Source organism: Pholcus phalangioides, unplaced genomic scaffold, assembly GCF_987345545.1.
Source record: "Pholcus phalangioides strain wild (caught in Gottingen) unplaced genomic scaffold, Ppha-v1.0 ptg000011l_1, whole genome shotgun sequence".
Classification (NCBI taxonomy): Eukaryota; Metazoa; Arthropoda; class Arachnida; order Araneae; family Pholcidae; genus Pholcus; species Pholcus phalangioides.
Genome location: NW_028301604.1, coordinates 52,412,983 through 52,431,763, shown reverse-complemented (window position 1 = coordinate 52,431,763; position 18,781 = coordinate 52,412,983). Strand labels below are relative to the sequence as shown.

Here is an 18,781-nt window from a genome sequence, read left to right as displayed (position 1 = left end):
GATCTAATGTAAATGTGTATATATGAATTGACATCATCATCGTGCCCCCCCCCCCCCTCAGACTTTCAAGTCTGTCTCTGCCTATGGTATTCATCTGTACGCCTCTCTCAGTTATTCGTCTTTTTTCCTTGTTCCCTTGCACAGATGCGTAAGTGAGAGATTAGTATATACATATATTAGGTAATTCTGTTCAATAAATACTAGGTAATTAATTTAACACTATTTAATTTCAAATACTACTGATACTACTGTAAAATATATATCGTAGGTGTGCAACAATTGGCTGTCTTCAAATTGGTCCTTTTTCTGCATAAAAATAAGTATTTTATGTTCTACAAAAAGAAAATGTCTTGAAGAAGACTCAATGTGAAATTTATAAAATTCCTTTACCTAAAAAAAGATATATTTCACAAACATTTTGTCTATTTAGCATCTAAAATTATAATGCATTACCTCATGATTTTTCAACTATTACTGTGTGTTCAAAAGAGATTTGTTTAATATATCAACCATTTTGAAAATCTAAGTTTATTTTTAGATATGTATCTTTTGGTGAGTTTGAAATGTGCATATATTTTTCTTTGCATTGTCACTGTCAATCATTTTTTCATATATACTATTATTCCATTTTGTATAACGCATGTTCCTACTAGCCACTTCAGTTGCTGTTTGATTATGTTTCCATTCTGATGCATACTTTTTCATTTCTTGTTTATATTTTAATATCCATATAATCTATATTTGACACTGAATTTTGATGAGTAAATTTATTTAAAAACATTATTTAGACATTAACTGTAACTAATTTTATTCTGGTGGCTATTATAAGTAAGACCTTTACTCCTTGACCTTTTATAAAATGATTTTTGTTTTTGTATTCTGATCTTGTTTCTGCATTTATTATTACAGTCGAACCTTGTTGTAGCGCAAACCCTACTTAGCATCAAAAATTTTCAGTGAACAAATCTTCCATTTAGGGATTGTAATCTAAAATACCTGTTTTAGCTCCAACAATTGTTTGGATGTATGCAAAGTCAATGTGTCATTTTCTAAGAATTTCCACATTTCTTCTCCCATCCTTTTTTTTTTAAAGGAGTGGGGGATTTATCCTTTTCATTCCACTATTATTATCAGTTAGCATAGACTGACCATATTTCCTCGAGAAAAAACGGGAAAATCAGTTAGTGAATATGAGAAAATGCAAGACATCGCCAGTTATTGCCAAATTATGATGAAATCGCCAATTATAAGTATATCACACAAATTTCAAAAATACCCAAAATAGCAATCCCCCCCTCTTCAAATTTGAAAAGATTTTCAGAAACAAGTTTGTTTGTGGTCATTCAAGAATCAAAACATTTTGTTTCTCAAAAATAGATTCAACTTTACTTTTTCGTGCTGTTCAGTTTAACGAAATCAAACTAATTTTTTTTGGAGCACATCATTAAAACTGCATATACAAATTTTTTGACAGTTTCTGGCACTTGAAATTTTTTGAAATACAATCTCAATTTGAAATAATTACTATAGTTATTGGCAACTAAAGGCTCTTTTCCTATGACAGAGTTTCTCAAAGTGTGTGTCTCCTAGGAGCATTGTAGTGAGCTAGAGATATTCATTTGTGTTCCTATTTATGCTTTGAAGTGTTTTTTAATAAGTGTGAATATCCACTAAACTATTATGGAAACCCGCAGATGAATCATGGCAAGGGAGCTGGGGGTGACAAAAGTTTGAGAACCACTCAACAACCCTTATAATGTTTAGGAAAAAGAAAGAGGTTTATAAAGAGCTAATAGGAGGTCACCCGCGTTCCAGCAGAATGAGCAGAACTAAAGCTCAATTTCTGAAACTCGAACTGGTGTGTTAGTAAATCACTTGAAGTGTTATCAATACATGTAATATTCAAAGAAAATACATATATATATATATATATATATATATATATATATATATACACATATTTTCTGGATGTTGTGCTGAAGTGAATTCGGAAGGGAGAGTCATGTTGTCTCCGCCAACACTCGAACCCAGGCCCTCTTGCATACTGGGCAAGCATGCTACCATCTATACCACTGGCGATACTACCCTGCCTTCCTTAATTCACACACTGTGACATGAGGCACTGAAATATGTACAGTCATTAACCCTCTGACTGCTCAATTTGTGGACCGAAATTGCTTCAAAAATTGTCTAATTTTTTTTCACTCAAAAAGTAAAGTTTGAGCTGTAATACCACGTGCCTTCAAATGCCGCAATTTAGTGGAAAACTAATGACATCTGTTGGCCAAAACATAAATGAAATGTCTAATACTGTATTATAATTTATTTCAGTGGTTAAACGGGGAAAAAACGGGATGCGCTCATCAATAAAGGAAGAAAAACACATGCCCGCGGAAATCGTGGGATGAGCAGATTTTGCTACATTTGAGTTTCCCGTGGAAATCGCGGGATGAGCAGCCAAAGGGTTAAAAGCCTCTCTTAACTTCAGGAAATGGCCCCCATGTGGGACGGTAGAGAGAGATAGATGGCTGTTTCTCAGCCTAAGATATCAGCCGCTGTGGTGGTTGAGTGGTCATAATGACGGACTCGCGTCGCGAGGATCCGAGTTCGAACCCCACCGTCACCCCAGTGGTGGTCGGCTGAAGTTGGTTTCCTGTGGTTCCCAACTTCGAGTCGCAAATGCGAGTCAATCTCCCCATTAAAAAGTCTCGCCACAGAGAGCAACAGGCCTACAATGATTAATTATTCAATCATTGCACTTCACTCATAGTTAGAAAAAACTGGTGGAAGATGGCAGCACTACACACAACAAGCATTACACAGAAACAAACTTCACATCAGGTTTCACTATACGTACACGCACATTCCCGCATGTACCAATTCTTTAGAGGTTCCGCAAAGGAATATGGACGAGGTGCATGTCTGGGTTCAGTAGTAGTAGCCTAAGATATCAAGGAAACAGATATTTTCTGGATATTATGCTGAGGTGAATTTGGAAAGAAAAGTCGGTCGTGTCTCCAGTGGTGTAGAGAATTCACCTCAGCACAATATCCAGAAAATACCAGTTTCCTTGGTATCTTGAGCTGAGAAAGAGCCATCTATCTCTCTTAGTTAATAAGTTTTAAAAATTATATGTATTAACGTTTTTGATGAAGGTAATGATTTCAAGTCAACTCCATTTAAAAAATGGGAAATGCAGGGTGTATGGTTACTCTAGGTCAGCATAACAGTAATTTAGAGCAAATGACTTGAAGAATAAAGAATGATGTGGTCAGGGGGTCTTAAAAAACAAACACATTGAATACTTGAACATGTGACTAAAAACAACCAATGTATTAAAAAAAACAGATTTATTGATAAGGGAATGAGGGTACTGCACTAGTTTGTTCAAGGTGGCAAAGAAAGTTTTTTGGTCATTACATTTCATCATCTCCCTGGATTTGCTCCATTCAAATCATGTCAAATGAAGTTGTTCTTTCAATATCTAAAAAAATGGGAAATTTGTGATTATAAAGCCAATGCAGACTAAAAGAAATGTGCCATCATTATTCTCTACATCAATGCCAAAATTGTTTGGGATGGATGGTGGCATTACAACCATGTTTGACTGTATATACATACCAAATACATCTTTCACACGTGCTTGACTGTTGACAGCTAATATATTTGTATATGTATCAACCTTACCCTCAACATATCTGCATTTGAATATGAGTTTTAGGCATAGAACCTTTGTCTAGTGATCTGGAATGAGCTGTAAACCTGTTATGTAGGTTTAATATGTGCACTACAACTGGGCAAAAATTAGACCTAAATGCTTCATTGAGCTTAGTTATAGTGCACAAAGAATGATGTAACAAAATAAATGAATGAAAATATTGGTCTTTTCCTTCCCAGTGATAAAGGACGTTACTGGACACTAGTGACTTGCAACTTTAGTCTTTATGAATTACTTATTGTCGATCTTTGTTTTGGTGTATTGTTTTATTGAGAGATATATATTTTTATGTTTATATATATGTACATATATATATATAAAAGCTAATCAGCAGTGTTATATGACACTAGTGTGCAGTGTTTTAAAACATGCACTAACGTATGCAAATAAGTTTTTGTTCTTTTATTACTAATCAAACCAGTACCAGTGTTTGAAATCACCCTCTTTATTAAGCAGAGGGTCATGATTTTTCATACGCTATTTTAATGTATCGTGGAAATTTCTTCATTTACGTATTTTTACTTTCATTTCTTTACAGTTGAAAGATATTATTCTGTGCAGTCACATGAATCTTACAATCGTTTGCATCTGAATCTTCCACGTATAAGCCTGACCATGCCATCTAGCCCAGAATCAACAACTTTCACTCGTTTCATCCATGTTAAATATCCTGGATCACCAGTTCGCATTTTTAGAGAAACAACTGTATAGATACTTAGTATAAGATTATTCAATTCCAGGTGTTATTAGTCACAATTTGATTCCATTTGTTGTTGCAGTATCTAGGGACATTTCTTGTACTGAGTCTCCAAGAGTCAATGAAAAGAACATCAAGAAGTTTTCGCATTAACATGATTACAGTTATATAGGTTTATATGAAAATTTATATTGAAATATATTCCAGAATTTGAATGAGATACAGAGCTGGCAAAGAAAGTGCAAACTAAAAATCTTGAAAATTAAATTTATATGTGAATAAATATTTCTATACAATTATACAACAGAAGTTTTATATTGAAGTTATCTGTAGCAATTCAATAAGTTTTATAGGTGCTATCAATAGTAGCTGATGGTCATATTGTATTGTTGCAAAATCACCAGTTTTCAAGAAAATAAAAATTGCAATTAAATTCTAAAATTTCAGAATCACTTTTCAATTAATCTGCATATATTTTTCTTTGAGAATTCATAAAAAATGGTTTAAATCCGTTCAAGATAAAAAAAAAATTGTTAAAATGATCTTCAAAGCAATGTTTGCAAACTGCAACAACCACCTTTGATTTTTTTTTTTTTTCCAATGAGAGAAGCGATGAAATTTGCTGCAACTGATCCCATTTTCAAGAACATGGCCAGCTGTTATTCCAATGATGATACAACAATCCACAACTTTCTAGGTTTTCGAAACATAGGCAGTTACGGAAGTTCAAAATAAGCATTATTATAATCCCTGCATCATCTCTGTTCATTCACAATTTTTTGTATCAGAAAATCCTAAATAATATCAATAATAGATGCTCTAGTATAGGGGTCTTCAACGTTTTACGCTCAAGGGCCACATAAAACATTTATCTCGTTCCGCGGGCCACTCATTAACGCCATGGGGGCAACCCCCCCCCCAAGACGATCACAAACTAAATATGTTTCAAAATATTTTAAAAAATGTAAACATTCAATTAATTTTATCAAATATTAATTTCGAATGAATTAGAAAAAACATTTCAAATTATAGTGTCAAAAAACTATTTGCTATATTAATACATTTCTGTTGCTTGAAAATGCTTTTGAAAGTTGGTAAATCTAAATTTTTCTCACACCCCTACCAAAGGTTGATCCTACGTACGCTCAAATATGACAAAGTAAAATGTGACGCATACTACATATTTTATGACTCTATTATGTAGCATTTTTGTTTTAAAAAAATTAAGCTGAATTGGGGTAAGACCAATTATTTTAGGTATTTTTTATATTGCATGAAACAGAATGAAAATGGATGATTTTTGTTTATCTATGTATATGTTGAATTAATTACGTACCAAATCAAAAAAAGTCTTTGGTTACTTACATTACAAATGCGAGTGGATGCAATTTCTAAATTAATGCAAAACTTGACATTGTTTTTGCTTGACTAAAGCTTCAATGTTAGGTAAAATTTGTGTTGTTTTTGATATTCGTAAAATATCCTCCAAATGCCGATCAGCCAGACGTGTACTGGTTTTTGATTTCGTATTCTTCATTCAGTGGAAAGCCATCATCTTCGTATTTCCACATTTTTCGGCATCTGGTTTTATCAATATGATTAACCGTCTTCTGACCGATCACAGAGGGAGTACCATCTTTAGTTATAGCAGATATGTTGCCAAAGTCCAACTCACATCTGGCCAGTGTTTCCAGTGTTTCTGCCAAACTTGAATATAAGTCGAACTTCATGTGGTATCCTTAAGTGCAACGACACTAGCTAACTTCTCAACAATTTTGAAGTTTTTGTCAATACCACAAATGAAAATGGCTGCTTGTGTTGCATCCATCGATTCATAAATAGATTTTGAGTAAAACAAAAATTCCTCACATTTGGATTTGAAGGTCTTGAATACATCTGCTGACAGATCCTCCATGCATCTTGCTACTGTCACACCAGACAAACTAATGTTCAAAACTGCTTGAACCTGTGATGAGCAAAGCCCATCAACTGCAGACTGAAGGCATTCTGTAACGGATTCTCCATCAACGAAGGGCTTCCCACGTTTTGCAATTTTTTTCAGCTATTATATAACTACCACGAACACAATTTTCAGACTGTTCATTTCTTCCCAAGAATAATGACTGTTGACAGTTCAGCTTTGATTTCAGTTCATTGACTTTTTCACTTTGAAAATGTCCCTCCAATCCAGAATACTTTGCACTATGCTTGGTATCATAATGTCTCTTAATATTGTATTCTTTCATCATGGCTACGCTCTCATTGCAAATGATAAAAACTGCTTTAGCCTTGTGTTTGACGAAAAAATAAAGGGATGACCACTTTTCTTGAAATAATCTTACTTTTTCTTCAACTTTCTTTTCCTATCACGGTTCATCACCATGGACTCATTTAAAGACTAAAAGTCTTCTGATCAAAGGCTTCAAAAACCAAAAACACAAGTATTGTACCAAACCAAATATTGTAAAAATCCTTCTTCCAACCAATCAATATGCATACATCCATCTGCTCCTTTCCCAACCATGCACCCGAGAAATACGATACCATGAAAATTCCGTTCATTTCTGCTTTCTCCCACTCAAGGAGAATGAGATGTACTCAAAGTTATTTATGGTGAAGAAGTGTATGGTGTGGTTTCTTTTGCGTTAAAGGCCTTATTAAGAAGCTAAATACTGTACACTGATCAGTCTGTCCTTGTTATAAGTCTATATGAAGCTGGGTGACTTTTTTTTCCAAAATCTTTGTTTTACCCTATTTTTGAATGATATTGTCAATTGACCAAAATGTTTTGTTGGGCCACCAAAATATCGACAGCGGGCCGCAGGTGAAGACCCCTACCCGTTAATGCGATTAATTATACAACTTGTATTAATTGCATTAATAATTATTTATGTAATAAGAATCAATTTAATTTAATAGTTAATGCATGATTTCTTGTCCTTCTCAAATAGCCTAGTCCAAATTTGTCTATTTTCTGTCATATTTTTTTCAGTTTTTGATTTTTAAAATATTTTTTTGAGTTAGGGTCAACCACCCCAATCCACAATCAACATATGCAGAATGATTTAAAAATCTTTTAAATACAAATTTTTGGATTCATATTTATTTGATCATTTTTGTTGCAACACAGTCATTTTCTGCACACGAGGGCTGATTAGACCGGGACCTACAATTTATTGCCAATTCTGAACAACAGGCTTGTTTCTGTACTCATTGAGAGGTTGGCACGCTAACCCCTCGATGGGGGACTCCCTGCAGTAGAATTTTTTTCTGCAGTCATGTCACTTTTTCTGTTGTACTCAGGGCCATCATTTCAACTTCTTCCGGTGGGGAGGGCAAAGCACATGTACTCAATGTATGTATATATATATATATATATATATATATATACCATTTTTAGTGTATTTTCAAAAGCCCCCCCTAAATGACGGGCCTGGTTGTACTCCTATGTCAGGAAAGTTTTCTTACAAGGACAAACCGGGTATCGAACTTTGAACATCCTTTGGTACTTTAGGCGAGTATCTTATTGACCTGGGCTACCATGCCCTTGGATTCATATAAATGACACTTTTGTGTAATTAGTAAGCTAAACAAGTGTGTTTCATATGTTTTGATCATAATGATGCAAAAAAAAAATGATTTCAGTATCATAATACAAATACAAATACAACGCCACAACAGGCAAAATGCCCAACGAGGTGGCTGATAAAAAGATGCCCATAAAAATATGGTTGTCATATGTTTCAAAAATACAGCAACCCAATTAAAAATGCAATTAACACAAATTACAAACAATATATACACATGATAAAATATTATACAATGAACTGTAATGTGATTATAAATTAGAATGCCTACAGGTTTCCAAAACAACGAAAAATTATTGTGAAAGCAGCAAGTTTTTTTTAAATAATTTTTTTTTTGCAACATCCATATCTTTAACCTACAGCGCCATATTGTGCAATAAAAGCTGTAACATAGAAGCATTAGATTTTTAAGCCCTTGAACGATGATTTGACCAATTAATAACTGGGTGATATTGCAAGATCCCAATAGAAAAGCATGATTTGTATTTTAAAAAAGCAATGTATGAAAGAAGTCTTTCAAACCATTTGATTTCCTATCTATAATGTTTACAGATGCAGATAAAGCATTGAAATATTTTTTGATCCTGAAACTAACTGTATTGGTAAAGCATAGCTATGATTTTAGGGGAAATGAAGAGGTTCTGTAGGAAGGACATCAACACGATGAACAATCAATTCAAATGACACTTTATTTACATCTTAAACACGGATATAGAAGATCAGTATAAGCATTGTCTTAGTCTACAACCAACATTTCTTTTTTTACAACTTTTGCAATGGCATAGAGGGCAAATTGGAAAGAAATTTGGCATACAGGTTAGTAACTCTATAAAAGATCTGTTTATCTACTCTAGGCACAGGAGCCATTTGATACCTCCCAATTTTGTTTACACTGGATGCAATCCTTCCAAATCAATTTTGTTTCTCAAATATTATTTTGATGTCTACATGAGAGAACACTTTTATAGATGCAGCTTGCTACCAGCTTCCTATAAACAGGAAACAGCCCCAAAAACAGTTTTTGATACTTATTCAAGATTTTTTGTGAAGCTTGCAGAGAGGATGGAAGACAAATTCGGATTACATTGGTAGAGATAAAGTAGGTTTGAATGATGCTCAATATAATCTGTCTTACTCTATAATCCAGTTTCTTCTCATCAAGGTCACTGAACACTGATCAACCACAAGAATTGGAAATACTAAGCATTTGCACTTGTATTCAACAGTAACATCCATAGTACCAATAAAGCACCTACTACAAGATGGAACCATTACAAAAGATGGAAATTAAATCATTAGTATTGTTGAGGAATTTTATAATACTCTATACAAACATGAAGAACAGGATCAGAACAAAGGAAAGTGAGCAGGAAGAAAAGAAAATGGAGCCGAATTTGTACAAGTAGCACCTGTGCTGAAAGAGAAAGTCTATAAGGCTATAAGATGTATGAAAAGGGGAAATGCCAAGGTGAAGACGGGATTTCAATAGACATTATTAAAGAAGCAGGAAAAGAATTTGCCAGTATGCTAGCTGCCTTGTTCACAAATTGTCTCACAAAATAGGATGTGCCTGAAGATTGGAATAACGCAATGATGGTTCTTCTTTACAAAAAGGGCGAAAAAGAGGATATTAAGAACTATCGACCAATCAGTCTCCTATCAGTAATTTATAAAATCTTCACCAAAGTGCTAACTAACATATAGGCTTGAATCCAAATTGGAGGAAGCTCAACCAAAAGAACAGGCAGGATTTCGAAGTGGATTCAGTACAATGGATCACATCCAAACAATCAGGGAACTTACAGAGAGACAGAAGGAATACGAATTACCATTGTGTATGGCCTTCATTGATTTTGAGAAAGCGTTCGACTCTGTCTTCACATCTGCTGTTTTTAAAGCTCTAGATATAATTGGGGTACAGAAGACTTACATCAATATCATTGAGAAAATATATGACAAAGCAACTGCAACAATTTGTTTAAATAAAGAAAAGGCAAAGATTAAACTCGAAAAAGAAGTCAGACAGGGTGATATTATCTCACCAAAACTCTTTACCGCTGTTTTAGAAGAAGTATTCAGAAAACTGGATTGGGATAAAAAAGAATTAAAATAAATGGAGAATTTCTCAACCATTTGCGTTTTGCAGACGACATTGTTGTTATCAGCAGTAATCCAGACGAACTAGAGGAAATGATACAAGAATTGGCAAAGGCAAGTATTCAGGCGGGCTTGAAAATGAATCTGCAAAAGACTAAAGTTATGTTCAACCCCTTTACATTGAAGAGAACAATCTTGCTCAACAACACAGAGATAGAAGAAGTAGAAAGCTGTGTATACCTGGGACAAGAAATTACCATGGACAACGGAATCATTAATGAAATAAACAGAAGAATCATGATTGGATGGAGCACTTTTGGCAAAAACTGTGTAATTCTGGAGACTCGAGTGCCATTATGCCTGAAAAGAAAAGTTTTTAACTAGTGTGTGCTACCAGCACTGACTTATGGAGCTGAAACATGGACACTCACAAGCAAGATGATACAAAGACTTCAGAAAACACAAAGGAGCATGAAAAGATGTATGCTAGGCATCACATGGAGAGACAGAAAACGAATCATTTGGATAAGGAACCACACAAAGGTGTATGATATCATGGAAAGAATTAAACGTTTGAAATGGAAATGGGCTGGACATATTGCAAGAAGACAGGACAACAGATGGACCACAAGTATCCGGATTGGTACCCCCGTGGTGTTAAATGTCCGAGAAGGCGTTCCCACGCAAGATTGATTGACGAGATCAGGAAAGTGGCAGGAGTCAACTGGATGGCTAAAGCATCAGACAGAGCAGAATGGAAAAATTTAGAAGAGACCTTTATCCAGCAATGGATTGAAAATGAATGATGATGATTCTTAGGACGGCACCACCAATTCCTCAGGGAATGTGGTAATGCAGTGGTTCTCAACCTTTTTGACTCATGGAGCCCTTTCTAGCATGTTATTGCTATAGTGGAGCCCCGTAGGCTTAGTTTTTATTTATTCATCAAAGTTACTGATTAATTTTTATTGTTAAAAAATATTTTTTTCTACAAATTTACTGTTTTTTTTCATTTTTCTGAAGTGGCCGGGGAGTCCCTGGGGAGTGCACACAGAGCTCCAAAGGCCCAGCAGAGCACCAGTTGAGAACCGCTGCGCTAATGAATTATTGGGGTCAGTCGCACAGATTTACAGGAGTAGTATTGCTGCGGGTATCATTCCAAGGGATTGAAAGCTTGCTAATGTGATTCTGATATTTAAAAAGGGGCGTAGAGAAGCCATGTCTAATTATCATCCAGTGAGTTTGACAAGCTCCCTTTCGAAAACTTAGGAAATTATTATCGAAAGGCAATTGGTGAAGTGGATAGATGAGAATAATGTGCTATTAGATAATCGGCATGAGTTCAGAATGGGGAAGTCATCTGTAACCATCCTCCTTTGCTTCTATGATCACGTGACTAAGACTTTGGGCAAGGGCAAAAGTGTTGATGTTGTTTACCTTGATTTCCAGAACGCATTCGATTGGGTCAAAAATAGTAAACTCTGGAAGCATTTACACAAAATTGGGAATGGGGGCAACTTGCTGAATTGTAGAGAATTGTGATGAAGAGATAGGTCACAGTGGGTTATAATGAACAGGGAATTTTTTTTGATTGGACAGGTGTCACAAGTGGAGTCCCTCAAGGAAGTGTCCTTGGTCCCAACTTTTTTCACTTCTTATCGATAAAACTCAAGGGTATCAATGGGATTGTTAGCATATTAACAGGTGATGTGAAGCTAATGGGGATAATCTGGAATCAAAGCAAAAGGGAGTTTCTCCAGACCAATCTAAACAGGATTGTAGCATGGGCAAATGAATGGAGCATGTCTTTTAGCGTTGACAAGTGCATGGTTGCTCATTTTGGTTCAAACAACCCACGTTTCACTTGCAAGTTGAATGGTATTATTATTCCAGATGCAACTAGGATCATCGATCTGGGTATGTTTATTGAGCGGCTTAGGTTTTCTGAACATTGTTCAGTGGTGGTCAAAAAATGGAATTGAATGCTCAGTTTCATTCTCAAAATAGTCTCATCGCATTCTCTTAAAGTGATCCTTCCAATTTTCCAGGGCTTAGTTCATCCTGGATTGGAGCATGCTGTCAGGTTTTGGAGACCATACCTACAGAGGGACATAGACTTGGTTGAGGGGGGGGTGCAGAGAAGAGCCACGTGTACGCGTGATGGCACACGGCTTAAGCTATGAAGAGAAACTTTGTTTTTTGAAAATGTTTGGAAGATCACTTGGGGGATATGATTGGAGTATTTAAATTTTTCAACAGAATTGATAAAGTGGACCATGAGTTATTAATACATCGTAAATCTACTTCTTTCACAAGAGGATACCAGTATCGATTTGTAAGGAATAATTCTAGGTTGTGGTGTGCCACAGGTAGTTTTTCTCTAATAGGACTGTGAATAAATGAAATAGCTTACCTCTGGGGTGTTGTGAATTCTGACAGGATTGGCATGTTTAAATAGAAATATGATATAACACCTGCTATCTTAAAAACTATGCTTAGTAAAGGATCCCAGTTTGATGTGGGTGTCACACGTAAATGTAGAAACACAGATATGTGTTTTTTGAATAAAATAAAAGATATTGCAAAAAGAGCACTGTTCTCCATTACTATAGGCAAACCTTGAATTTTGACCGGAACTTCACAAGGAGAAGAATTAGACTGTGAGTTCATTGTCAGCACATTATACACAAGAGAAGAAACATCCAGTACTTGGTGCAATTGTTCAATTTCTTCCTCACTTTTCAAACTTGGCTGTAGATTTATCCTTAACAGATGAGTACACTTCATTTATGTGGCCTGTTTTCCCACATGCATGGTATGTACATTTAACCTACTTGCAACTTTTCATGAAGACGGATATCAAGAAAAAATGGCAATATTGCCACATGGGTAGCATGAAAAGTCACAGTGGAAGCATTGGAACGGGAAAGCCACATGGAAACATGTGGGGCAGGCCCGTCATTTAGGGGGGCAGGGGGGCAGTTGCCCCCGGCTTTTGAAAGTACACTAAAAATGGTATATATATACATACATTGAGTACATGTGCTTTACCCCCCCCCCCCCGGAAAATGTTTGCCCCCCTCCCTCTCGAAAAAGTTGAAATGACGCCCCTGTGGTGGGGTTTGAACCCCACCGTTGCCGCAGTGGTGGTCAGCTGAAGTTGGTTTTCTGTAGTTTCCGACTTCGAGACACAAGTGCGAGCCGATCTCCCTATTGAAAAGTCTCACCGCAGAGAGCTACACGCCTACGATGGTATAATTATTCATTCATTACACTTCAATCAATATAAGTTGAGAAAAAACTCATAGTTTAAAAAATTGATTGCAGATGGCAGCACTATACATAACAAGCATTACACAAAAACAAACTTCACAGAAGGTTCACTATACATACACACATTCCAACTTGTATCAATTCGTTAGAAGTTCTGCAGAGGAATATGGATGAGGTGCATGTCGGGTTTAGTAGTATTAATAAACAGGCACTGTAAAAGGTGTTGAATAATGAAAACTTGAGTTTTTATCTGGTGGTTTTGTTTTCCTTTTGTCTCACAAGCAGTACTTCAGCAGAGAGAGAGCACCATTGCCACACAGTTCAGAGGCATTCTTTGAAGCTGCTTCTATTAATATTGCAATTTTTCTGAGGTTTGTCAAAAGGCAGGTTTCCTTCTGTCAACAGTTTCCTCTGGATATCATCGTTGTTGATTTCACACACTACTCTATAGCTTAGCATTTCTGAGAGCATGGCTCCACATAATTACAACATCTTATACAAAGAGGTCTGGAATAAAACTTCAGCTTCAAACTTGTGCAAATAAAAAAGACTTTGGATGAAAAAAAATTCATAACATAAACTGACATTCTGATAACTATAAACAAAAATTTTCCCATGTTTTGATATATGTCTGGTCTGTATTTTGTGAAAGTTATAACAATACCCAAATGATAACATTATCTGTGATTCTAATAAGTGGCTTTGACTGTACAATATCAAATTTGTGTATTGTGAAACCAATTTTTTTAAAATGAATGATCTGTATTTATAATTCAAGTGACATCATTGTCCTAAATTTAAAAAGCAATTATCGTTTGTATTAGTAGGATATGTTTGTTGAGATAAGTGATGTAGGAGGCACATCACAAAGTTGTTTTGCTCAGGTATAAACTATGCCTTGAGTCATTTTTGCTCAACACCATTTAGTAGCCAACTCTCAATATATAGGCCAACAATAAGACCTTTGGTAAATACATTTGTTTGCATAAGTTGTTTCTGTAGATCAGTCGGGCCATTTTCTCTTGCATATTAATAGTGTGCAAGAACTGCTCATTAAAATCAAATTTAGCCTTCTTTTGTACTGTTTTTGGGATTTTTCCCCTATCTATAGTCAAAACCACTGAGTCATATAAAATTATAAATATTTACATACAATACCTTCAAGAACACATCCTCTAATTTATATGTGGTTCTGATTATTTCACTATATTGCACTTTCTCTGTCGGTGTATGTGGTCATTGTCATAGTAGTTGAATGATTTCATTCTTTTTTTTAAAAACAATATTTCAGCCAATAATCAGCCATGATGAAATGATATTTCACAAAAATATTTTTTAGGAGCTTAAAATTTATTGTTAATGTTATTCAAGTCCCATTACTGTTATCTGTATTGTTTTATTTTATGCATAGATTTCTATTATATGTATATCTTGTTCATTCAAACTGAATATATGTGAAACAAATCACTTAAAGTACTACTGTTTTGAAGTAGTGCATTTGTAGTTGTCATTTATGTATTGTGCTCAAATGTTTTTTAATAATTTAACTGTGCCAAAATTTTGTATTCAGTTTATCAGAAGTAGAGTAGCCTAATGTTTAGAATAATGTTTATTTTTCACATTTAAAAACATAATGAAGCACCTCATGAGTAGCTTGATGAGAAAAAGATGTTTGCCTTTTCAATATGACATCATACCACTCTTAGAATATATGTGAACAAGTAAAAAGTTTTAATTTTTTTTTTAATTTATGAATAGCAAAGCCATATTTTGTTTTCTCCTAGTACTGATAAATGAAGATCCAACATTGAAAACAAAAAAAAAATTTTTTTTTACTGCAATAAGGAAAATGGGAATCTAATTATAAAAAATCAAGGGTATATGTTTTCATTCAGAGTTTCATTATAAAATAAGTACTTTCATTCTTTAACCTGAATTATAGCATTTCTAGTGGGTATTTAACAATTGTTTTAGGAGTTTTTTGGCATTGTCATTTTCAAAAGAAAATTTTAAAAAATTGTTACTTGATCATATGTTGTTCACCTAATGGGATAGACAAAAAGAAGAAACTTAATTCAGAATTAGATGAGAAATATTGGGAAAAGTAATCATAAGTATTCAAAAGGCTTGAATTCAACATGTGTATGCAGGGCATTCCTGAACTCTAGCGCCAAAATGTGAGGAGTGATAGTACACGTCAAAACAAATTAATTTTGCTATGGAACCAAGGTTATTTCAAATGACTTTTATGAATTGCACTGCCTTCCAACAACAAAGCATGTGATGCAAATTTGTGAATATCAAACAAATCTTTAAATTTCATTAGGTAAAAAAGTCTTGGATGAAAAAGTGATGGTGATATGCAAAAATTGAATGGAGTGTTGTGATTCATTTTATGGAAATCATTCTGATCAGGCATTGAATAATTGTGTTTTCTGACTACATTACTGACTTGCATACATTCACAGGAGGTATTTTGATGGTTGTAAAGTATAAGAATTAAGTCTTTGAATCCTTTGAGTGACTATGCCACTTCATTTTCATTTGATTGATGATAATGCTGACCCACACAGCAGCATTCTTGATGAATACCTTTAGAGTGAAAATATTGATCGTTTGCTGTGGTCAGCATATTTTTTACGATTTTAATCTCATAAAAAAATCATTTTGATATCTTTAAAGAACTGTAACTGTTTACCTATTCTCCTCTAACTGTTCCTCAAGAGTTTAAAACTTCTTTTTTACCAAGATGACAGATATTCCCTATTTTGTGCTAGATCATATGATTGAAGGTATTAAACATCATGGAGAAATTAGTAGTAGCCCATAGTTATATCCCATATCCAGACTTCTTTGGCTTGTTCAATTCAAGACAGTGAATTTTCACAAGTTTCATAACCTTGTTTACTATTTTTAATTTAGATTTTTATTTTTTGAATAGCAATAATGTTATGAAGTATTAGTATGTATGCTGGAAAGAATAAACAAATCACCTCTGTGTAAGAAACAAAAATGTTTTGTCCTGTGATTGTTTTTACATGGGCAGATTCCAGTTTAGGCTTTAGCATCTTCTATATTATCTAGTTCAGTATTTATGTAGTCCTTTGTACCTATAGATATTAAGCAAATACGTTGGAAGGTTTGACCATATTAAGGACAATCAGAGTTTTAAAAAAATTATCAGACCTTGCCTCTTGCTATTATTGATCATTTCTAAGGTTTAAAGTATAGTACTGGTTGAGTAAAGTTTTTGAATTTAATATAGGAAATGAAATAAATCATGAAAAACAGCAATGTCTTCATTTTACATGATCCAAACTAGTATTCACATATATTGTACAAGGGCAGATTTATGCTTCCAAAAGGTTTTCTACAAAATTGTTTAACCTCACAAAGTGAAGCTTGATATCCAGCTGTTTGTATAGAAAGACGTTATTAAAAAATTACTAGAACTATTTTGAAGTCCTCTGCTTGAAAGATTAAGTGTTTTTTTGCATAGTTCTTGTAACAACACCTTGAACCTATTTCAAGCAGATTTTTATCTAATCGTCAGTCAGTTAAAATGTAGACTAATGTTTATGAAAGATGTATATAGGTATTATCATTTGTTGGACTACTACTTGATTATCACAGGAAGTTTACTCAAAATTCAAAAAATTCACCATCAGCAATTTATGATTTTTACAAACACACACTTACGTAAAAACATTTTAACATAATATATGAGTGTGAATCAAATTTAAATGAGACCTCTTCTTTGATTCATTTAAAAATTAAGACACCAAAAATCTAACACTGCTTATTTAAAGTTTTTCCTACAGCCATTGACATCTATGCACTTTATCAAGTGCAATGGCAGCTTTTTATCCCATAGTCATAAGAGGTTGGGTATGTGCAAAGACAAATGTACATAAAGTTCTCCACCCCGTCATCAGCTGAAAATCTTCCCCCTTGTAATGTCTCTTTAAGCGAGCCATTTGTTACATGGTTATAAATCTTTGTTTGCTAACCCTGAGGACATGTTTCAATATATTCCAGTGCAGTTTCTGTAATATCTCTTCTATTGCAGCAGTGGTGTGAGAATCTTACATTTTCCTGTAGAAATAGCACACTGTGATGGGCTGTCATGCCTTCTGGTCCTATAAGTCATGTTAACTCTTTTCAACAATCTGCAGTATGTAGTATTTATTGCTTGTCATTTGTGAAGAAAATTGGCATACACAATATCACCTTGAATCTAAAAAAACGTAGTGAGAACTTTGCTCACGCTGATTACTTAGCTTTCTCTGCCTAGAGCTGAGCTTGAATTATTCTGGTGTCATTCCATATTGGACCTTTTCATTTTAGGGATGAAATGGTGTACCCAGGATTTAGAACATACCAGAATACATCTCGAAAATGCACCTCTAAATGCTGTGTATTCATATGGATCCTTTGAACATTTAAACTTTTGCTGTCTCCTGAGCTCTATTTAAAATTTTTGGCAACGGCCTCACCAGAGCCGGAATTAGAGGGGGTAGGAGGCAACTGCCCCAGGTGGCAATTTTAGGTGCAACCAAAGAACATCGTTGTAAAATTATGAAATTTTAAAGTTGTGGGGGTCGCAAAATAATGTTTGCCCCGAGCAGCAAAAATCCTAGTTATATCCCTTCACCTCACTGTCATTTTTTTTTAGGTCACAGTACTTTCTTAAAGGTTTTTACACACTTTCATGACTTAGCTCTCTGGCTTTTGACTGATTTGATTGATATGATCGGTTGTTAAACAATGGTCATAAAGAGATTTAGGATGCGCTGGAAAATTCCTTCAATAATGCTGGTTCTTGGTTGACAAGGATGACATAAATTTTAGACTTCTTCTCTGGCTATCACAAGTTGTTGTTTTTTTTTGTCATTTTTTGCATATTTTCAACTTATTTTCACTACATCATTGGATAAATAAAATGCACCAGTATTGAAAAGTAATAACTGCACTCCCTGTCAGCCAGTCCTAATTTACATTAATTATCATGCAAGATGGGTCTTCTGAATTACTAGTCTCTGCATCTATATGCATAAAAGATGTTTAAATATGAATATTCTCATGAGACTTCATTTGTCTGTGAGCTAAAAAAGGTAATTAGATCTTTGGCAAAAATATTTTTTTTTTCTATCTATAAGGTTCTCTGTCCTTTGTAAGTGTGAAGCAGAAGTGGTTTCAAAAGTTGCCACATAAAATTGTGAATAATTTTAATTGCACTTTTTTAACATGAAAAAAGTGTAATTTTTACCAATGAAACTATTCATAAAGAACTTTTAATTTTTTTTTACAAATGTACTGCCCTGAAGTACTGAGAAAACCCTTAATAAACTTGTGTATATCATTGCATTGATATATATAGATGAGTTCTCTTTAATACAAAATTAAAAT

The 18,781-nt window shown here is 34.4% G+C and overlaps 1 protein-coding gene across 4 annotated transcripts in view; it reads left to right on the top strand.

Moving 5' to 3' along the window:
• Positions 1-5,729, top strand: part of 5PtaseI (inositol polyphosphate-5-phosphatase A) — a 150,160-nt gene extending 144,431 nt beyond the window's left edge. The window contains exon 16 of one of the 4 annotated variants that reach the window (XR_016193602.1): positions 4,257-5,729. Coding sequence is in view for 1 of the 4 variants with exons in the window: in XM_089239657.1 (XP_089095783.1) it covers positions 4,257-4,429 (173 nt within the window). In the remaining 3 variants the exon portion in view is untranslated. The remainder of the gene's footprint in view (positions 1-4,256) is intronic. The other 3 variants (XR_016193603.1, XM_089239657.1, XM_089239658.1) reach the window with 3 other exon arrangements.
• Positions 5,730-18,781: the final 13,052 nt, after the last annotated feature.